At 62.3% G+C, this 21,400-nt stretch overlaps 2 protein-coding genes across 4 annotated transcripts; one reads left to right on the top strand and one right to left on the bottom strand.

Moving 5' to 3' along the window:
• Positions 1-56: 56 nt before the first annotated feature.
• THPO (thrombopoietin) lies at positions 57-2,327 on the top strand. Of its 2 annotated transcripts, XM_064457407.1 has the most exons (5): positions 57-292; positions 1,120-1,247; positions 1,335-1,421; positions 1,634-1,798; positions 1,901-2,327. In XM_064457407.1, exons 1-5 carry the CDS (start codon positions 253-255, stop codon positions 2,081-2,083), a joined length of 603 nt encoding a protein of 200 aa, XP_064313477.1. In that variant the 5' UTR covers positions 57-252; the 3' UTR covers positions 2,084-2,327. The 2 variants fall into 2 exon arrangements, with proteins under 2 accessions (XP_064313477.1, XP_064313476.1); XM_064457406.1 differs by having other exon boundaries at positions 1,634-2,327.
• A 392-nt stretch (positions 2,328-2,719) lies between these two features.
• On the bottom strand, positions 2,720-4,952 carry POLR2H (RNA polymerase II, I and III subunit H). 2 transcript variants are annotated; one of them, XM_064457408.1, is made up of 5 exons: positions 4,804-4,949; positions 4,424-4,507; positions 3,598-3,691; positions 3,359-3,442; positions 2,720-3,231 (listed from the first exon to the last, which is right to left on the bottom strand). In XM_064457408.1, the coding sequence occupies exons 1-5, from the start codon at positions 4,874-4,876 to the stop codon at positions 3,114-3,116; spliced, it is 453 nt and encodes a 150-aa protein (XP_064313478.1). In that variant the 5' UTR covers positions 4,877-4,949; the 3' UTR covers positions 2,720-3,113. The 2 variants fall into 2 exon arrangements, with proteins under 2 accessions (XP_064313478.1, XP_064313480.1); XM_064457410.1 differs by lacking the exons at positions 3,359-3,442; positions 3,598-3,691 and having other exon boundaries at positions 4,804-4,952.
• Between the last annotated feature and the right edge of the window lie 16,448 nt (positions 4,953-21,400).

Below are 21,400 nucleotides of genomic sequence, written 5' to 3'. Positions count from 1 at the left end.
GGCAGGAAGCCGTCCCCCGGGCCCGGGGCCCCTGCTGCGATTTTGCTCGAAGGTCAGCGGCGACACAACAGGAAATCGCACTGCCTCGGCTGGGCGGCCAGGCCGGAGCCGGAGAGCCGTGCCGCTCCAGGGGCACTCCTGGCCCCCGGCCCTCCGTCCTTGCTGGGCGGCTCGTGGGGAGCCCGCGCTACTGCTGCCCTCCATGGAAGGGGGACGGGAGCCGGGGAGCAGCCACTGGCCCCAGGGTGGAAGATGCAGGGCCGAAGCCCCCAGCTGAGCATGGAGCTGAACAGTGAGTCCGTGGCTAAAAGGGGGGACGGGAGCGAGTAGGAAGAGGCATTGCATTGGCAGCAAGCACCGTGCCCACACAGCCAGTGCCCCCATACGGGCACCCTGAGAACTGAGCCCCACAGGTGGGCAGCAAACCCCAAGGGCAGCTCTGGCTTGGTTGGACCTGGCCGCTACCGGTGCTTGGCAAGGGCAGCCAAGCATCTCTTCATGCCCGTCCTGGGGAAACAGAATGCACTGAGGGCTTCTGGGGACAGGTGTAGTGCCAAGGCAGGCAGTGAGGCAGGTGGATGCACAAAGGGCCTTTGGAGAGAAGATGCATGTTGCCAGGAAGGGCAGTCACTAGGTATAGCAGCCGCACGGCTGAGAGGCGTCCAGGGCAGCAGCGTGCCAGCAGCGCTGGGGAAGGCAGTGCCAGCAGGCAAGCCCTTGGCCAGAGCAGCAGTGATGAGCAGACGTACACTGCAGGATACTGCAGGCAGGGATTCCCCGAAGCGCACGTGACACCCGGAGCTGCTCCTGGCACAGACTGGGAGGGCTGGCGCCAGTCTGCGCAGGGAGCATGGCTCTGCTCCCCACCTACAGCCCAACCTGGAGCAGAGTCAAAATACCTGGCACACACCACCAGTAAGGAAACCCCAGCTCTCCCCAGCGAGCACTGGGCACCTGCGCTGACTGACTGGAGGGCAGCACCAGGCCCCCCTCAGCACCCCTAGATCTCCCCCTACACACCCACCACAGGGCCATCAAGGCCACCACTGAACTGGGGCAAGGGACTCCAGCTGCCCAGGGCAGGTGGCATGATGCCCAAGGCAATCCTCTCTCCCCCAGGACTGCTCCTCCTCACATCCTTCCTCCTGCATGTGGAAGAAGGCCATGCCAGCCCAACACGGCTGGTCTGCGACAACAGGCTCATCCAGAAGTACATCGGGGAGGCCAAGGACATGGAGAAGAGAGCGGTGAGGATACAGTCCCCCCGCAGAACCCAAGGCCAGGGACAGGCACAGCTGCTGGTATCTGACCTCAGCATCTCCTCTCCCGCCTAGGGCCAGTGCCAGGAACTGCGCACCCTCAGCTGCCCCATGGTGCTGCCTGTGGTGGGTGTCAACCTCCAGCAGTGGAAATCCAAATCGGTGAGAGGGGCTGGGAGGATGGTGCTGGCACTGGGGTGCCCACAGGGGTGGAGAAAGAGCCCCCAGGTTGGCACAGGCACCAGAAATGCTGAACAAGGTGCCTGTGGGCATAGCTGGTGGCACAGGTGGGTGGAAGACCCCATCCAGACCTAGGGTGGGCAAAGGAATAAGTCGGGCCCAAGGGCCAGCCTGCTCACTGCCTGCTCCCCCAGAACGAGACCAAGCGGCGGGAGATCCTCTGTGACCTGGTGCTGCTGGTGCGCGCTGCGGCAGGGGCCCAGGGCCAGGTGACCCAAGAGTGTGTGGCCAGGCAGCTGAGCCAGCTTTACCAACACGCCAACTCCTTCCTCCTGCTCCTCCAGACCTTCAGCTGGGAGGTGAGACCTCCCCATGAGCCAGGCCATGCTGGTGCAGGTGCCGGCTGCGCTGGACTGGGTACAACAGCTTTGTCATCCCCCTGTCCCACTCTTGCCCCTCAGGCAGGGCCCTGGGAGCCAGGCTGCTCCCCACATTCCACGGAGCAGACCCACGTCACTGCCATCTTCCTCACCTACCGGCAGCTGGTGCAGGGCAAGCTGCGTTTCTTCTTCCACGACCTGGCCAAGGACTTATGCAAGCAGGGCCAGGGGGGTGGCAGAGACCCCCAGTGTGGGGCCCAGTAAGGCTGCGCACAGGGCTCATCCCCATTCCCAGGTCAGAGCAATCCTGCTGGACACTGAGCTGTGCTCTGGGTGCCCAGGAAGGTGCCTGCAGGGAAAGGGTTGGCTCCTGCTCCTCAGGCCTTCGGCAACCATGTGGCCCACAGAGGCAGACAGCAGCAACACCTGTGCGCCAGTCGGTGCCCTGCTCCCACCCAGGCAGACCCCTCCACTGTGAATGCTTTACAATTAAAGAGCTATTTTTCTAGAGCCTTGTGTCCTCCTTTCCCCCCTGCTATGGCCCTGGCAGGGGGACCACAGACCCCCAGGGGATCAGTAAGAGGCAGCCCCTCGGGGAGGTGCTCGGAGTCTCTCCTCAGTGCCCAGCTCCCTCCCGCGGCAGCTGCCAGCTCTGCAGGGCAAAGGGGCTCCGTAGGGCACCCGGTCCCACTTGGAGACAGGAGCTACCTCTCCTTGTCCCATGCACCCACCTGTCTCTCCCTCGCCCCAGCATACACCATGCCCAGAGGGGCTGCAGAGAAGAGCCCAAGGCAGGTTTGGACTGTCCATCCTTTGGGAAAGTGGTACAGGCCCCCTTGCATCCTGCACAGGCATACCCCCTCCCCGCCAGCTTCATCTCTCAGCCAGCAGAGCCAGATATACAAAACACATCCCAGTTTAATGATGAACAAGCCCGGCCTGCCTCAGGCCAGCTCCTTAGGAAGCAGTCCGCAGCCCTGAGGCAGACAGGTGGCTGTCCCAGTCCCGCTGCCCCCGGCCAGAGCCAGGGCTGAGCCTGCTTTTGGAGCAGAGGACTGTGGAGCACCCAGCACAGTCTCCACTCAGCTGCCAGGCACCTCTCTCCATGCAGGAGGGGGCTGTGGACCCCAGCAGGAGTCAGAATAGGCTGGGATGAGGAGGGGGGCTGCCCCCTCCTCCCCATTTCTGGACGGGCCAAGGAGCACGGAAGCTGGGGCAGGATTTGGGGTCAAAGGGCTCCTGTTTGCTCGCCAGCAGAATGTCTCTGGGGGAGCCCACAGAAGCAGGAGGTCTCCTAGAAGGCCAGCTTCTTCATCAGCAGGTAAACTCGAGAGTCCACTTCAAACCCATGCAGGTTGTTTGCGTCTCCCTGCAGCCGCATAAGCAGCCCCCCATAGGACACGTAGGCAGAGCTGGGGCATGAGGAAGGGAGTGGTGAGCACAGAGAATCACATGGGAGACCCAGGCCGGGGTCCTGGTGCCTCCCCCACCCCACCCTGGGGCACCATGTTCGTTCCCCTCCTGCTGACAGGCACTCACAGGCGCGTGGCTGCCTCTGTGGAGGTCTCATCCCCTTCGATCCTGTACACCTTGCCGTACATCACGTACTCGAACTGGTCTGCCCTGCGATGGGACGGTGGGAGCTCAGAGAAGAGTCAAACCCGGGTGTTCCCCCAGCTGAGCGTCCTTTAGGAGAAGGTACCTCACAGCTCCTCAGCACTTCACCTTTCCCTCACCCACCCCCCCCAATCAAGTGGGTCCCGGCTGGACCCCCGTACCTGGACGGTCTGTCGTCTGTGGGGTTATACTCGCCATCATCCAGGGTGCCATCTTCGTACAAGGTGCTGGCGATGACCAGGCGGAATTTGTCCCCTGAGAGCAGAGGAGTGGTGAGAAAGTGGTGGGTGTAGCTAGGGCAGCAGTGACTACAGCAGATCCTGGGGTGGTGGCCAGGAGCTGCCCCAGGAAGGTTAGCACAAAGCCCCGTCCCTACATTCAATCCTCCAACAGAACTGTGGGGAAGGAGGAAAAGATCACACTGGATCCTCCATCTCCCCATTCCTCACAGACATTGGTCACCCCCACAGAGGAGACCAGTGCCACCAGGACACTATTGCTGGTGTTTTCATGGGACACAGCAACATATTCACAGGGAGAGTCCCAGAAGGCTTGTCTGGGCCCTGGGCAGGTACGTGAGACACTACAGCACCAGCATCTGCTCCAGCCCTTCTGTGCTTTGTTGAGGGGGAGACTCTCTTTTTCACCTGTTTAGTACATTTAGCCACAAAAGCTTATTTCAGAAGGTCTCCCTCAAAGCTTGGCTACCACCAGCTGAGGCAGTTTCACTAGGCAGCAACTGTGGGGAATAGGCCAGAGATAAGCACACAAGTCACAGTGAAAAGAGCCACAATCCAGATCAGCCCCAGCACAGTTAGAGTGCCCAGCACCTCCTGCGACCTGGGTGCTGCATGGGGACCCAAGGAAATCTGACACAGCTCATTCCTTGTTCACAGGAAGCTCAGCCTCCCTGCTCCGAGCACCACCACGTGCCTCTAACCTCACCTCATCCCAGCCTGTTCTGAACTAGCAGCCTAATAAGCTTACCAAGGTCTACGGGGTAGATCTGGATGTTCACGTCCAGGATAAGGTCCATCTTGAAGGACTCACTCTCACAGTGTAGGCGGGAAACTGGGGAGAGCGGCAGAATCAGGAAGGAGAGCAGAGAAGACCCCCCCCGGGGCCGGGTGGGAGCGGGGTCCCAGTGCCGGGCCGTTCGTGTTCCCACCCTGGAACGGCACCCAAGCTGTTCTGGGGCGCCGCAGACTGGGGGACGGCGGGCCCCGCCAGCGGGAAGGGTAAGGGGACCTGGGGAGCGGGGGTGGGGGGCGGGGCAGCTGGGGGTCCGGCACCCCGCCGGAGGGCAGTGTCCGCAGCCCCGGCCCAGAGCGGGGAGCGGGCAGGAGGCGGCGCGGGGTCCCGCTCACCACGGTCGAACTTCTTGCCCTCAGGGTCGATATCCTTCACGTCGAAGATGTCCTCGAAGAGGATCCCGGCCATGGCGGCTGCCCCGCGTCCCCGCTCCCGCCCGGCGCACGCCGATGACGCGCCCTCACTTCCGCCACGCCCTGCTACGCAGGCGCCCTTTTCGCCGCAGGACGGAAGTAGCCTGGGGGAGGGGGCCCGGGGAAATTCCCCGCGCCTGCGCACTGCTGCCGGCCGCCGGCGGGTGTCCGTGCAGTCCTAGTGCCCGCCGGTGCTGTCGTGGGGCGCAGCCCGGACCGTCCTGCGGGCGGGAGACGCCGTGCGGCGCCGTGCATCGGGGCCGCCGCAGGCTCCCGGCTGGGTCAATGGGCTGGCACCCCCGGAGCCGGGGCTGGCGGGGACACTGCTACTGCGGGGGGCGGGGGCGGGGGGGCGCCGGCAATGCAATGGGGTGCGCAGCAGTTGCGGTGCGCTGCAGTGGGGTGCGCTGCAGAAGGAGGTGCGTTGAAATGGGGGGGCTGCCAGTGCCCCCGGCGTGGCCGCATCGCCGTGGGCTGGCACACGAGGGTTCCGCAGAGCCTGTGGCCGCGGGGGGGGCTCATGCGTTTGGGCCCCTCCGGGGGTGCCTGTGCGGCAGGGGGTGCCGGCCCGCCCGGCCGGGTGTCGGCAGGGGGAGCTGCGAGGCCGCGGATGGCACCGCGCGTAGCCGCGCACGCCACGGCGTCGTCCACCGTTACGGGCGGGGCCCGGCCCGGAGCGCCCCCCACCCGCAGCGAGCGCAACTCTGCGTGGGGAGGTCCCAACTGCCCCGCAAAGGGCCTCACGTCCCCTGGCCCCCGCCCCCCTCGAGGCGTGGACAGAAGGGCTTCACCCGGGCCCCCGGCTGCAGCTGGGCATCTGTGTCATGAGCTGCGTGGACTCAGCCAGGGATGGGGCTGGGGCCCTTCAGCCCCCGCCGGCTCCTTCCCCTTCCCACGCCAGCCACGTAGGGGAGGGACAGGCGATGGCCGTCACCCGTGGCCTGCCGATGAACCGTGAGGGGGGCGGGGGGGTCTGGCAGAGCTGGTGGCCGCTCACACATTGGGGCGCCATGGGGTGCTCACATGCCTGGCAGCTGGTTGGGAGCTGCCGGTGTGGGGTCGAGAGTTCAGCCCTGGCCACCTTGGTCCCCAAATGCCACTGCCAGCCTGCCTGAACTGATTTTTCCCTGGCTCTGGTGAGACATGGCAGTGGGGACCCTGCGCCCTCTTTGGGCAGGGGGTGCCCGCTGGACGTGGCACTGAGGGGGTTGGCACAGAAGTGGGTGGCTGGGACTCATCCCCTGGTGTTGCGGGGACTGGGGAAGGCAGGTGGCATGGCGTCATGTGTGTGACCCATGCCAGCAGCTCACTGGGGGTGGCAAGGCCATGAGTGGGGACATCTATGGGATGCAGGTCCCCGTGTGCGGCCCCAGTGCCTGCAGTGAGGTGGCCATGTGGGGTCAATGCCCATGCTGTCCCCAGGAGCTGGTCATCTCCAGGACATGGCTTGCAGTGGTACCCCGAGCTAAGGTGCCCCCAGCATCTGTGCTGGGATGCTTGCCACAAGATATGCGTGGTACCCAGACCCACCCAGGTGTGACCCCTCTACCCTGTGTCCCCTGCTGTGGCAAAGTGCTAGCGCATCGCTGCAGCACAGGCAGTGAGATGGGGCAGCGTGGTGACACACAGCAGGGACGCTGGTGTGGCGTGACAGGGGAGCTGGCAAGAGGGGGCTGGTGGCCCATTGGGGGCGTGGGCATGGGTGGTTCACAGCGAGGTCACCCTGTGGCGGTGGCACTCAGTGGGGACAGCCTTAATGTGGTGGGATGTAACCTCAGCTCCTTCTAATCATCGTCTGGGTAGGTGACCTCCCCCACCCAGCCCTGCACCCCCTCCCTGCTCTGCCCACCCAGAGGAGCACAACCCTCCCTGCCTAAATGTGGGGCCATACGTGGGGCCGTGCCCAGGCCCCACCACCTGGTGCAAGGTGTGGGGTGTGAACCTCCCCATGAGGTCCCTGCACCCTCCTAGCATGCTGCACCCCAGGGTGCCCCTGCCTGCTGTGGGGGGTGTGGGGCTGGCCTGTGGGGGGCCTGTGCACCCCGTGTGGGGGGCTATGGGGGGCACCCAGGACTGCACATTGCCAGGGGGTGGCAGCAACACGCCAAGCATGGCAGAGCACCTCCACAGTGTGTGCTGGAAGGGGACCCTGAAACCCCAGCCAGGCTTACCAGGCTAAGTTGCTCCCTCCAGCATTCCCAGGGTACAGCTCCGGAGGGATGTGACCCACCAGGCTGCGGCCAGCTGTGGGGCCCAGGGCTGTTTTTTGGGTGCCAGTTCCCACTCAGGGGTACACACTGGGAGCCTGGTGCGATTCAGGCTGGGGGGCCCTTGCATGGCTGTACCCTCTGCTTGGGCTCTCAGGGCCACTGCAGGATGACACAAAGGCTTCACCCTGGCCCTACCCCACCTGGCTGGCCCTGCCTGCCCCTGCTGAGACCTGGCATGCTTGGTGCAGGCCAGCAGGCAGCCAGGGCTGTGCTCACCAGCCGGCAAGGCAGCCCCCCATGGATGCTGCTGCCTGCGGCTCCTGCCAGCCAGCAGCACCGTCTGTCTCCCTGCCCTTGTGGGACCAGGGCACAGCTGAGGCCCGACCCTGGGCACAGGTGGACACAGCCCCGCGTGGGGATCAAAGGCACGCAGCCACCTGTGGGACCAGCCGGTGGAGGGCAGAAGGGGCAGGTTTCCAGGTGCCCCCCAGATGCCACGGGGCCAGGGTGGCAGCAGGAGCCTGGCACAGCCCCAAGCCCCCAGGGGCTGACTGTGGGCATGGCCACTGTGCCAAGCCCCCTCCTCGGCCCCGCGCTCAGGCAGCCCATGGTGCAGGATCAGCCAGGGGATGGCTGGCCCTGGCGTAAATCCGGCTGGGATTGGCAGAGGATGGGGCACCCTGCTTCTCCCTGCACCACCTCCCCATCTGCCCTGACTCTGCCTGTGTGCCCACTGCTTCACTGACCCCGTGCCATGCTGTGCCATGCCATGCCATGTTGTGCCGTGCAGCGCCATGCCAGACTGTGCCACAGGAGCGTGGGTGGCCATGTGCCCAGCTAATTCCAGCCCTGTGCTGCCAGGGGGTGAGCAGATGGTCCTGGCGTGGGTGCTGGCGGGTGCTCGGGCGGGTCGGCACTGCCTTTGGTGCCGTTACCTCCGGAGTGCCTGTTTGCCAGCCAGGTGCCTGGCGTCACCTTATCTGGAATTAAATAAACCCTCCCCAGATCCGGCGCCAGGTGCTGCCCCTGTGCCCATGGGACCTGTCCTCCCCTACCCCGTGGCTCCCCCATGCCCACTGCCCCCCTCCCCTGGGCTGCAGGGGGCACCCAGGCCATGAGTGCCTGGGAGTGAAGAGCCCCCCAAAAGCTAACTGCAGGATGCCCTTGCTCTGGTTGTGCCGTAACCCCTGGGGTCTCTGTGCATTGGGGTGGCCGGGGCAGGCGTACCTGTGGTGGTGGGGAGCACATAGTTGGTGCCCCCGTCTCTGCCTCTGCTTTGGGGCACCTCCAAAACATACAAGTGCAAAATGGGATCCACTGGGACATTCCCCTGTCCTGCTGTGGCTGGGGAGGTACCCATGCTCCCAGCAAGGCGAATCCTGGCAGCCCTGGTGCCCGTGGTGCCAGGTTCCCTGGAGCGGGGTGCAATTCCCCCCCCTCATTAGCTGCTCGGCTGTTATCTCCAGCCGATAAATTATACAACACAAGAGTGCCTTTGAAACACGGCCAGGCCTCCATCCGGCAGGGTGGCCTTTGGGGGCCCAACATAAGCCCTGGGCTGTCTCTGGCTGTCTTTGCCAAGGATGGGGAGGGAAGACGTGATTTCAGGCACTGCCCGGGCAAGGGGGTGCTGGGGACAGGCTCCTAGGCTGGATATGGACCTGAGGGCAGAAGAAGAGGAGCAGTGGGGCTGGGAAACCTGCCTGCACTCCATGCCCATACCCCCTGCTTGCAATGCTGCCTGTACTGCCATGCATCCCTGCCTGCTTTCCTACACATACCCCTTGCCTGCACCCATGCCTCTACCTGCCACCCTGGCTGCACCCCCTTGCTGACACCTCTGCCAGCACCCCTGCCTGCTGCTGGGTTCAGGGTGCAGGGTGGCAGCAGTGCCTGGGCTGCCAGCGGGTGTTTCAGAGGCGGCGGCAGCCCCTGTTATCTGCTGGCACAAAGGAGCCGAAATGCCGCTGCCGTTATGGGAGCAAACAAGGGCAGGGTGAGGCCGGGAGGGAAGACAGCTGCCGGCACCTGCGTGCACGTGCCCCGGTGGCATCGCTGTGGGTGGTGGGGCAAGGGGCATTGTGGCACCGTCCCCATGTCCAGGGATGGGGGTCTCCCCCATGCACCCCCAATGCTGGGGAGCTGAGGCTGCATGGGGCTGCTCAGGGCAGTGCTTCCCACCAGTGTGTGTTGCACACACATGGGCACACGTGTACTCTCCTGCCAGCTCCATGGGGTGCAGCAATGGGGCTCAGTGGCCTCATGGTGCCCATCCCTGCACCCTGCTGGGCTGGTCCCCACCTGGGCTGGGGGTCGGGCAGGAAGAGAGGAAGCCGAAATTAAGCTGTTAATAGCCCGTCTGTCACCAAGCCACCAATTACCAGGCTGGGAATGAGGAGATGATGGAGAGTGGCATGGCTGGGGGAGGGGAGCAGGATGCCAGGATCCTCAGCATGGGGGTGGCTGGGGGGTGTCACCGTGTCTCGACAGCTTCCCCATCACCACTGGCCCCCCGGGGACCACCAGCCACACCCTGCAGGGTGTGGGACAGAGGGGATGCCTGGCCACAGCCATGCCGGAAGCCCTGGAGGCCTCTGGGAAGGGATTAGCCCCTTACCCCCCCACCCCCACTGAGGCCCTGGGTGAAAAAAATGAGCTTCTGGGGAAATAAACCCCAACCTGTGGCACAGGGGGTGTCACCAGTGTCACGAGAAGGGACATGTGACTGCAGGGAGTGGAGACAATGGCTCCCAGTAGGTACCCCAGGGGTGCTCCCAGATGCTCCCAGCCCTGGGAGAGGGTACAGCAAGGAAGGGGCTTATAGCACACCCGCTCACCCTTGCCCTGCTCAAGACTGCAGTGGTGCATGGCAGAGGCCCCTGTCCCCATCCCCAGCCAGGATGGACCAGGTCAGCCAAATGCCAGCTGATGCTGACGTCAGTTTTTCTGCAACACCTCTCAGGAGCAGGGCCAGGTGCCGGGCAGAGTGACAGGCCATCTCCCCCAGCTGTCATCAGGCCCACCTGGCCCTGTGGTGGCCCTTAGTGGCACCCGGCCCTGGGAGGGACGTGGGGACTGCTGGGGCTGGGAGCCTGCAGGAGCAGGTCCTTGCTCCTCTGCAGTGGTGAGGGGCTCCGTGCTGGGCAGTGGCAGTGTCTGGCAGCCATACCCTGGCCAGACCCACTGAGCCGAACCCGGCTAAACTGGAGGGTGGGCTGGGATTAGAGCTGGGGGATTTTGCTGGTCTCCAAATTAACTTAATGGCTTTGGAAGATAAACAGATTAGGGAGCTGCAGGGATCAGGGCAAGGATCAGCTAAATTGGAAGCAGAGGCGGGCGGCAGCATCCTGCCTAAACCCTTCTTCCCCCTGCCCAAACTGCCATCCCAGCAGCACTCCAGCCTGTCTCCACCCTGCCAGCCCAGGGCCTCCATGAGGTCCTCACAGTCCCCTCCTGTGACCAAGCTGGTGGTGGGCTGTCTGGGGAAGGATCTTCCCTCCAGCCTGGGTCTTGGCTGCGTGTCAGCAGCCTCCGGGCGTTGCTGCCTTCCCCTTCCCTTTCCCTGCCCGCCCCTTTCCCGCTCTTCATGCCCCCTCTCCCTGCCTTCCCCAGTGCCCCACATCCCCACCCACATGCTGGCTGTGTCCCATTGCACCTCTCCTCAAGTGCCACAAAGCCATTGCTGAAATAAATGGTCCCAAAATAAGCTTCCTCCCAAGGCCCCATAAATCTCAGCAAAGCACTGAGCCAGGAGGACAGTTCTGCAGTCCCCTTTGCTGGCAGGGTGCTGTGCCCAGTCCACGCATCCCCCCCCCAACACCACGGCAGTGTTTGGGGTTACATTGCTACCCTGATAGCATCAGGCCCTGGGGGCAGCCCCCCTTGCTGAAGATCGGATCACCAGTAATGAACAACATCTGGGCATGGGGGCTGGGGACAGAGGGGATGGAGGGGACAGAGGGGATGGAGAGGACAGAGGGGACGGAGGGGACGGAGGGGATGGAGGGGACAGTCTGGTCCCCCTCCAGCAGCCAAGTGCATCTCTGGGGATGCCAGGCAGTGCCAGACCAGTTAAAGCATTGGGAGTTTCACTGCCCGTTTTGGGGTGACACCCCCATGGCTGGACACCCAGCACCATTCGTGATTCAAGCCTGGCAGGTCTCAGCCAGGTTTTGGTGGTACAGTGAGGAGACGGTACTGGGCTGGGGTGGTCTAGGGGTCCCCGAGGAGGAGGGGGCTGTGGTGAGGAAGGCTGGGTGTGGGGGACAGCCTCCTGCTGCCGCAGGCCCCCCACCCCCACCCCCAGCACCCCGGCCCTCTTCCACCGCTGCTTCCTGTGCAGGCGGCCCGGGGAGGCGATGAAAGCAACCCCAGCAGATGTTTCTGGCTTGTTTTCATCTCATTAACCATTTCCTCTTTTATTATGGGATAAATTATTAATTGTTCGGTGCAAGGAAGAAAGGAAAGAGAAATCCTGATGGAGATCCTGCAGGCTCCGGGGAGGGTGGCAGGCAGGGGCCGGCACAGCCTGGGGCAAGGGAAGGGCAGGGGGTACATGGGGTCCCTGGGGTGGAGGCAGACCATTGTGGTGCCACCAACACCCAGGTTCCCTCTCCCCAGAAAGGGGGGGTGATATGGGGTGCAGGAGGCTCTCAGGGATGAGGCCAGGGCTGCCCAGCACCTGGACTCCATCAGCAGCCAGTGGAAGTAATCTGGGCAGACAGGCCCAGCCGTGGGACCCAGACCGCCAGGCACCCATCTGCAAGCCCCCCACTCAGAGACCCCCCAGCCCCTTCTCCCTGCTCCCTCTGGTTCCCGTGGGCTGACAATGACTCGCTCCACATCCTGGCTGAGGGACAGGGCTCAGCCCCAGCCCTGCCACCCCCCTTGCAGCTCCCTGGTCCCTGCCCCCCTGAAATATTCATGGCCTGCAATGACGAGTTAATTTAATTGCCCTGATGAGGAGCTAAATAATTTACACTCTTTGCGAGCAGGTCGGGAGACATCATTAGCGGCTGATCTCGGAGCAGGAAGGGGAAGCGGACAAGCCCCCACCCCACTGCTTGGGGACACCAGGTGGGCAACAGGGACCTGAAAGCATTCCCATCCTCATGTCCCTGTGGCCAGGTGGCCTGTGGTGACAGCCAGGTCACCAAGCCCCCTGCTCATCCTATGACATCTAGCACTGTGGGGTGGGAAGGTGCTGTGGCTCTCCCGGTCTGGGGGTCTTGGCGGACTCTGAGGCACAGCCTCCTTCTGTCCCCATCATCACTGCTTTGGTCTGCGGCCAGCGGCAATGGCTGGGATGAAATACGGCTGGCAGGCAGGGCCAGCACACTCTGGATTCCTGAGATAATGAGGACAGGCGTGGGACAGGGACATTTATTTACATTTTTTCCTTGAAATTTTGGCCTCTCTGGTGAGACCCCATCCGGCTGCCACAAAGATAAGAGGGGCTGGCAAGGGGTCTGTTGGGGGTCAGGATGTGTTTCAGGGGGCATATTCCCCCCCAGGCTGTGATGCTCACTCTTATGCTTGCCCCAGTCCATGCATCCCATGAGAGCAGGGGCCGCGGCTGAGCAGGAAGGGGGCGCTTGGGGCTGGCTCCTTCCCCATCAAAATCCACATTTCTTCCTCTCCACTTGTGTGATGGTGACATGGGGGGCCTGATCCACCCTCTCCCTTCACCCCCATGTATCAGGGGAAGCCATCTCTCCTGACATCTTGACCTCCCCACTTGGTGGAAAAAGTAAAGCTCAGGGTAACACTGTTGTGATGGCCAGACCAGGAAATTTCAGGCCAGAGGCCGCGGCCAAGGCTGCGGCTGCAGCCAGCTGCCCGATAACGCCTGGATTTCCTCCTGGCTCTGCCTGGCATCCGGCTGGTGGGGAGGGCTGGGGTGTGGGGCCTGCCCAGGCGCGGCACCGTGTCCCCCGGCAGGAACAGCCCTGGCTGCCCCACAGCCCTGGGGGGCACAGCTGAGCCCTGTGGGGGTCTAGCGCTTGGGCAGTGCTGGGGGTCCTAGGCTGTGCCCATCTTGCAGCACCAGGAACACCACTGTCCCAGGGAGCGATGGGGGAGAGGAGCTGCTATGACCCACAGGTGCCTCCTGCACCTGAAGCCCCGGGGGTCCTGTCCCCTCTGCCACCCCCCCGTGCAGGGCTGACCCCACGGGGTCACCGGGAGGAGGCTCCCTGGGAGGTCCAGCATGGCTGGGGCAGGGGGGCAGAGCTGGGACCTGCCGCGGCCACCCCAGATGCTGGAGCCATCTGGGTGGGTGCACAGGGGCATCCATGCACCCCACACAGGTGTGCAGCCACACACGCACATTTGCACATGCAGACACTCGCATATATACACCCCTACAGGCACCCCTACTGATGTCCCACACAGACTCAGAAACACACTCCTCCGCGTGCTCAAATACCCACAGACAGGCTCACATGCAAGTACATACCTCTACGTTTGGACACGTGCACGTACGCATACGTGCATACACCTATACATGTACACAAACCTGTGCGGATGTACACATCAGCAGATGTGTAATTGTGCACACATATGCACTCATGCACTTGCATGCATACATACAGCCCCTGTGAGTGCACGCATAAATCCACAGGCATGCACATATGCGTACATGCTGCACACTCGCCTGCATGAGTGCACATCCATGCACACACACGTGGCCCCCTGTACACCCCCCCACCCCTGTAAGTGCACACACACAAATGCACACGAACTCACACACAAACATGCACACGCACGTATATAGACACTGACGCCCGCTCCTGCCTGTACACGTGTGCTCCCTGCCTGGGGTGCTGGCGGGTGCTCCCCACACAGCCGCTGCCCCCCCGGCTGCTTTCTTGAGTTTAAGAGCAAGGAGGAATTTTAAATGCATTGACCCCTGACCCAGCCCTGCCTGCGAGGGGAAGCCAGACCCTGGGCTGCCCCCAGCCGGATGGGGCCGGGGGGGCTGCAAAGGATGGTGAGCCCTTGAAGCCCACAGTGGGCAAGGGGGAGCATCCTCCCTCACTCCCCATTTTCCTGCACCCCACGTGCCTGCTGCCTCAAGGAGCACTGACAAGGATCACCCCAAAACCTTGCTGCATGCAGCACCCACAGCTTGGGGATGCTGCAGCTGGGTGCCCCACAGTGGGGGGGTGGGTCTGTGAGGGCAGGATGCCCCTGCTATGCCCTCTGCAAGGGGTCCCAGAGACCCTACCCCGCTCCTGGCATCCCCACCTCCTGCGTGGAGGGGCTGCTGTGACAGCGGTGTAATTAAAAATGCAATTAAGCCCTGCCACTTAGCAGAAAAGTCATACAGTTTGGGGATAATTATCTGACAATATAACAAGTTGCCCAACATTAATCAGGCACTGATCTGCTCCAGCAGCTGCGCTCCCCACTCTGGCCGCTCCCTTAATGTCATCCTTCAAGAGACAGCAATAAATCAGGCCCTTACGGGGACCCTGGGGGCAGCGCTCTGTCCCCTACCTGCGCCCTGCCTGCCTTTGGGGGTTTTTGGGTGCCAAAGTACCACTGTCCCTGCCCAGCACTGTGGTGTTTCTCTCCTGGCTGCATGTGCCTAGAGCTGTCTGGGGCCATGGGGCTGGTCCAAGGGGATCACCCGTCACCCCAAGTCGGGGGGCCGGTGGGGCACCCTGGAAAGGACACCTCCTAGGGGGGGACAGCTCTGCCCAGGGGAGATGATCCAGGCTGGGTGTTGCCCACTGTTCTCCACCAAGGGACACCCAGCATCCCCCTGCCTTCCCTGGTGATGAGGCTGGCAAAGGGTCCACGGGTGGCTGGGGGTGCAGTGGGGGTGCACTGGCTCCCAAGGCCATCAGTGATGCAGGGAATTAATGAGTATTTATGGCTTGTATTTGCCGGTGTTAATAAAGTCCTTGCACTGGAAAAATATTGGCTCCAGAGCAAAGGTGGGTCCTCCTACCATGTGTCCCCAGGTGATGCCAGGGACTGTCCCCAGCCGTTGCCCCATCCTAGTTGCCCTCTCAGTGCTGTGCCCCGGCTCGGATGCTGAGGGGTCCGAAGCTGGGAGAACCCCTCTGTCACATTTTCCAGGCCCGAAGATGGGCCCTTTTGCCCCCCGGCCCCAAATTTGCTGCCACAACCAACATGGCAGCAAAACCTACTTGCAGCTGGATCCTCCCATGCTCCTTTCCCACAGCCCCGGGCTCTGCCTGTCCCTGTCCCATCCCTGTCCCAGCCTGGCTGTTTCTTGGCGGGGGGAACACAGCCCTGTACAGCTCCAGCTTCTAAGGGCCAGAGATAAAAGCAGAGCTCGTTGCTTTTGTTTGTGCTCTGGCCAGTGTGGGCCAGGGAGGGGGAACCCGCCAGAAAGAAACCAGCAGCTTAACACATTCACTTCGCCCCTAATTTGCCGGTTCTGCCACAAAATCCCATTACAAAGGGCTTAGTGGCTGCGCCCGGGAAGAGGTCACTGCTGGGGGCCCCCGAGGAGATTTACTGGCCACAAAAGGCGCGAGAAAAGAGCAACCCCAGCTCCCTCGGGTGCTCCCTGGCACCGTGAGGGATAGGCACAGTGTCCCAGGGCCCCACTGTCTCCTGCCCATCTCCTGCACTCTGCACCTGGCAGCAGCGGAGAGCAGTTGCAAAGGCGCGGCTGGGTAATCCACCTTTATAACTCCAAAAGCAAATAAAATGGGGCTTGGCATTGATCTGCGGGCATTGAGCAGACCATAAACCACCAGTGCTAGCTGATGGGTGCTGCCTGAGATCTAGCTGCGCCACACCAGACTGGGTTGCTGTGATTTAATAGGGCATGTGGCTGTGGCGGCCCCCAAAAATGCATCAGAGGGGACAGGGTGACCTCACAGCTGGGTGCACAGGGAGGGTGCTGGGAGTGTGGGGACCCCAGAGCCACTCATGGCATCCCTGTGCTGTGGGATCTGGCTCTGCCAGCCTGGGTAGAGCTGCCTGCCAGCCCAGGGCACCTTGCTCAGCTGGGGTGGGGGGACTTGGGGGAGCCTGAGGGCAGGGCAGGGAGTGTGCACAGTGGGGTGTGCACAGCTGGAGTTGGTGTGGGTGAATGTGCAAGGGAAAAGGAAGCCAGGGTGGGTGTGCATGAGTGGGTGCATCCACACAGCTGTGTGTGCAGAAGGTGTGTGCTCTGTCGCACACACCTCTGAGCATGGCAGTCCATGCACAAGTGTGCACACATGCCTATACAAGCTTGCACAGACACAGGGAACCTCAGTGAGTTTTGGAGGGACCAGGACAGACCAGCTCAGCAACGACCCCGTGGGGCAGCGGCACACACAATGGCACAGTATGCCAGTGATGCAGACATGAGCCCCCAGGATGGAAATGGTGCCAGGTTGGGGCACAGCTGTGTGCCTGGTGCTGCTTCTGCCAGGCTCTGGCACGCTGGCAGAGTGGGGAGCAAGGCCTGGTGGTGCTGAAAGGAACGGGGCAAGCGCCCGGGCGGGATGGAAATGAGTCCCCAGGGGTCTGTGCAGCATAAAGACACCTGCTGGGGTGGGCCGAGACCTTCCCAGCCCCTTGCCACAGTGTTTGCAAATACTGGAGGCCACTTACGGTGGGGCTGCCGGTGGGGAGGGCAAGGGGGGCTCTCGGCATCCTGCTTCAGCCAGGGGCTCACTGAGCACCGCGCTCTGCTGGTGTGGCAAAGCTGGGCACAGAGCCCAGCCCCAGGCCTGGCACTGCCCCACAGATGCCCCATGGCACCCCAGATGGCGGGGCTGAGGTGGGCAGGGGCTGCCCATCGTCTTTGTTGGCAGCTATGGTGTGGGAGCCAGGGAAGTGGGGAGCAGCGGGGAGGAATGTCCCTGCTCAATGCCCACCATGCCGGGGCTGACAGCCCTGAAATCGGGCTGTCACATCCCGTCTGGGCAGCCCTTCACCTCCATTTGTGGGGGCCTTGTTCAGCTCCTGCTGCATTGAGCCAACACAAACACAGCACTTAACCCTCCGGCTCCCGCCATCCCTGGGGTGTGGGGCTGGCTGGCCCCAAGCAATGCATTGGGCACCCAGACGTGCCACCGCCATCCTGCTGCAGCATCCATGGGGATGAGGTGGCATGCCCCATGGTGCCAGGGTCTCTGGAAGAGATGTTTTAGAGTTCCCAGGACCCCCCACTCTCACCCCACAGCTCCCAGTTGATGTCCTGAGCCAGGACCCACTGCCTGCCCCAGGACGGGGACGCTCAGGCCAACCCCTGTGACACCCCACACCCTTCCACCGCCACCTCCCTCCAGACCTCATGACCACCCTGAGACCCCTTCCCACCCCCCCGCAGGGACACCCACCCTGCAGCAGCCCAGGCTGCTGCTGAAAGCAGGAACAGGGAGCCTTTCCTTTGACACAATTAAGCAGCCTGGGGTCCCAGCGCCTCGGCTCACCGCAGTGTGTTAAATTAATGTAGCAGAAAAAATCATTATGCAGGGACACAGATGGAAGTGACCAAGCAGAAAATGCGATGTGCAGTGGCGGAGGACCCCTCTTACCCATGTAAACACCACGGGGAAGGACAGGTTTCCCAGCTCCCAGGCGAGGAGGTGACCGCAGCCTGCTGTGGGGTTCCCCCCCACACTGCCACTGGGGCAGACCCCAGATGGAGCCGGATGCGGGGCTCCCCTGGGCAGGTGGTGGGACCCCCGGGCAGTGGCTAACCTGGGTGTGGCGAGGACTGGCCGATGAGCCGGGCAGTGCGTGTGGCCGGGCCTCAGCTCGCAATTACCATGTCATTATGTGCCAGCACAGCTGTGGCTAACGAAGCAGAAAAGTGGCCCCTGCTCAGCACCCGCAGGGAATGGTGTGAGGGGACCCTGGGGGGAGCCCACGGGAGCACCCAGCAGCACATGTACATGCACCCAACACGTCCCCCCCCAGCGGACACTCATTCTGTGAGCTCCACCAACACTGGGGACATCTCCCTGGGTGCACACCCCAGTCTCTCCTGCCTTTGTGGCCCCAAGGGACCTTCATCCACCCTGGGGACCCCTTCAGCCCTGGAGGGAGCTGCCCTGGAAAGGGTTTCTGCTCAGCAGGGAGATAAGCCCAGGGCAGACGAGGCCCTAGGGCTCAGCTCCAAACTGCTCAGCAAACACCGAGGGCTGCAGGGCTGCTCGCTGAGACCTTGCACACAGGTAGCCTCAAGTACCGGGCAAAGGCAGGCTGGAGGGTCCCCACACGAGGACCCAGTATGGGGCACATCAGGACACAGAGGAGATGGAGGGGTGCTGAACACATAGGAAACGTGGGAACTGATGCCAACAACGCAAACCCTTCTCCTCTCTGACCAGGTCCTATCTGCTGCTCAGACAGAAGCCAGACATTTTGAACCCACAGGTGCTTCAGGGGGCCAGAGCTCCCCCTGCGCTGGAGCAGTGGGGCAGACTCCCACAGCCCCTGGGGGTGGTCCTCAGGGAGCCCAGCTCCCCTCCTTGCCAGGCTGACCTTACACCCCATAGCTTCCTTCAGCACGGATTTCACCCCAGCTGGCCACCCCATGGCAAACAAGGACTAATTACACACTTGCCCTATTTGCCGGGAGCTCCCAGCTGTCAGCCTTTGGGAGCTTCCTGTGCCACCTTCCTCCGGGGCCCAGGGCGTCAGGACATGGGGACAGACAGGGGGTCAAGGGGGTGGCAGGGAGCTGCCATCCGCCCTGGTGCTGTCAGGGGCTATCACACTGGGGTGGTATGGGATGATAACCAGAGCTCCCTCCTGTTGGCACCTTGGGGTGTGAGAGCGGGATGGGGACAGGGACGGTCCCCAAGACCCTGTCCCCCACCTCAGGGACACCCTGGGATGGTGGGTATCCACTCTCTTACCCCTCCTCAGCCGGCTTTGTTTCTGCGGGGCCATGTTCCCACCCACCTAATATTCATGTGGGCCCCTTCCCTCCCTGGGGGGCTGCTAATCCCCCGCCGAAACGTACCGGGGGATTGTTGACCGATTTGCCATATCCCTTGAACAAGCAAGCCTGGGCCCCGCAGCTGCCACTGGATTAAGAAACACCCTTTCGCTGCCGTAGCCCCCGCACCAAAGCACTCAGCCCCCCGAGCATGCCTGGCCCCCACGCACGATACGCAAGGCAGGGGGTGTGTGTGTGCCACCAGCAGGAGGCCAAGGGGATGGTCACTCGGGGCACTCCTGCAGTAAAAGCTGACAGTTTTAGTGTGGCTCTCCCAGCATCCGAAATCCCTGATCTGCTGGGTCTGGCTTGTGCGGGCTGTGCTTGGGGAGGGGAGGCCGAGAGCGTGCCCACCACACAGGGCTGAGCCTGGGGAGGGCATGTCTGCAGGTTGGCACCAGCAGCAGTGGCTCCCTGGTCCATCCCCTCCCTGCTGCCACCAGCCATGGCATGGGCAGACCTGTGCACGGCAAAGGCAGAGAGCAAAGAGCAGCTCTCACGCTCCAGAATTGTGGGTCATCGGAATTAGATTAATTAGCATGTGCTAATGGAAGCTAATTAGCACCTGACCTTGCTGATGCAGAGCTTGCTAAGCCAGGCACCTGCCCCCTGTCCTGCTGCCTCAGTTTACCCACCTGCAGCATGGATAAGCCTGGCACCCGGCTCTCCATGATGCCATCAAACCAACACGAAGATATCGCAGGGAGAGGGGATGGTTGCTGACTTGTTATCAGGGCTGGCCCCGCCAAGTGCCCCTGGTCGGGGCAGCCTCCGGCTATCTCGTTATCTCAAGAGCTCGTTCTGGGTCGGGGTGGACATGTCCGCACGCAGAAGTGGGTGTTGCTGGATCCCCAAGCCGCCCTGCCCTGGGTACTGATGGATGTCTCAGGGGTGTGAATAAATAAGTGTGGGAAGGGCAGAGCACCATGGCTCTGCGCTGCGCCTGCTATAGGGAGGGATGATGGGGCAGACCTTCGAAGGGGGAGGCAGGCACCCATGGTGCTGGTTGTACCTGGAGAGATTACAAAACACCTTTTGGCTCCACCAACAAGCCCCCAGTGCCCTGCCACAGCATTCATCCTGTTTAAGTGCACAGGACAAGTAAAGGGTCCTCAAGAGTCCCAAGGAGCTGGCTGAGATGTTCCCTGCCTCCAGGGTGTGTTTTGGGGGGCTAACACCCCGTCCCTCCCTTACAGGGACCCCCTGAGCCCTACAGCAGCCTCAGCAGTGGTGCTGAGCACCTGCCAGGCTGCCTGGGGGGGGTGTGAGTGTTAAGAGGAAAAGCCCTTTCTCCCCGCTGTGCCCATCCCAGCCGCCCCTGGAGAGCCTCTGCCTCCAGGTGTCACATGGCCTTTGATGGGGACACCAGCTTGAGGGTGAGCTGTCCTCCCAAAGCAGCCAATGCAACGGGTGCTATCCTCCAGCAGGGGGGCTTGACCCCCCAGTGCTGCAGGGATATCCTGGGGGCTGTGGCCAGCAGCTCGTCCTGGCTCCATGGGACATGGAGGGTTCCCCAGCTCTGGCATTCTGAAGCATTTTGGGGCATTTTGGGGCCAACCTCATCTGGGCAAGGGGGTGGCACATAGGGAAAGGCTACTTCAGAAACTGCGAACGCCAGCACAAGCTGTCCTGCCTTCAATGCAAGCGGCGAGTGTGAAGTTAAGAGATAAAGAGGGAATTAGGAGATAAAGTCTGCGTAATCCCAGTTGCTCTATGCAATTAAAATGAGCTTCACCCCACTGTAATTGGATGGAAGCTGCCTGCCAGCGTCAGCGCGACCAGGAGCATCGGGCAAGCAGGCACGGAGGATTCGCCGCGCTGAGCATGGAGACTTATCTCCCCGCCAGAAAAACTGAAAGGGCAGCGGCACAGAGAGCAGGACTTAATGAGATGAAAGTGGAAAGCCTGGCACAAAGGATTAGCTCCCGGCCGGCTCTGCTGCTGAAATCCCAAGGTTCCCTGGGAAGGCTTTCCTTGCACCGTGGGCCCGCTTGGCAGAGGAGGGATGTGCTTGGAGCCACAAAATTCGGCTTTTAACCGGTGTGATGCCTCAATGGGGTCCATCCACCATCTCCCCCTGCTCCATCGTATTCCTGCCCCAGCACCCGGTCACCCTCTGGAGGGTCCCTGCACAAGACCATCCCTAACAGCATTTACAGCTGCTGGTGTTAAACAGAAATAAAAAAAACCCAAGTGCAGATTAAAAGGACACAGATGAAATGCCAGGAGAAGAATTACAGCCCTAATAAACCACTGCCTTCTGCTGGGGGTGGGCGATGGTGGGGTTTATGAGGCTATTTAAACTTCACTGTCAGAAAGGTGTATTAAAGCCATAAAGACCCCGTTGCCTCTCCTGTCCCCCTGGATGCCAGAGCATGGCTGC

Source organism: Phalacrocorax carbo, chromosome 7 (genome assembly GCF_963921805.1).
Source record: "Phalacrocorax carbo chromosome 7, bPhaCar2.1, whole genome shotgun sequence".
In the NCBI taxonomy this organism is placed as follows: domain Eukaryota; kingdom Metazoa; phylum Chordata; class Aves; order Suliformes; family Phalacrocoracidae; genus Phalacrocorax; species Phalacrocorax carbo.
Note: the sequence above shows the minus strand (reverse complement) of the source record. Positions and strands in the feature narration are given on the sequence as shown.

Coding starts and splice junctions, on each gene's coding strand:
- THPO (XM_064457406.1), top strand. CDS start 253: ATGCAGGGCCGAAGCCCCCAGCTGAGCATGGAGCTGAACA. Junction 293..1,119: donor GCTGAGCATGGAGCTGAACA/GTGAGTCCGTGG, acceptor TCTCTCCCCCAG/GACTGCTCCTCCTCACATCC. Junction 1,422..1,633: donor AGCAGTGGAAATCCAAATCG/GTGAGAGGGGCT, acceptor CTGCTCCCCCAG/AACGAGACCAAGCGGCGGGA.
- POLR2H (XM_064457408.1), bottom strand. CDS start 4,876: ATGGCCGGGATCCTCTTCGAGGACATCTTCGACGTGAAGGATATCGAC. Junction 4,508..4,803: donor GGGCAAGAAGTTCGACCGTG/GTGAGCGGGACC, acceptor CGCTCTCCCCAG/TTTCCCGCCTACACTGTGAG. Junction 3,443..3,597: donor ACAGACGACAGACCGTCCAG/GTACGGGGGTCC, acceptor GTCCCATCGCAG/GGCAGACCAGTTCGAGTACG.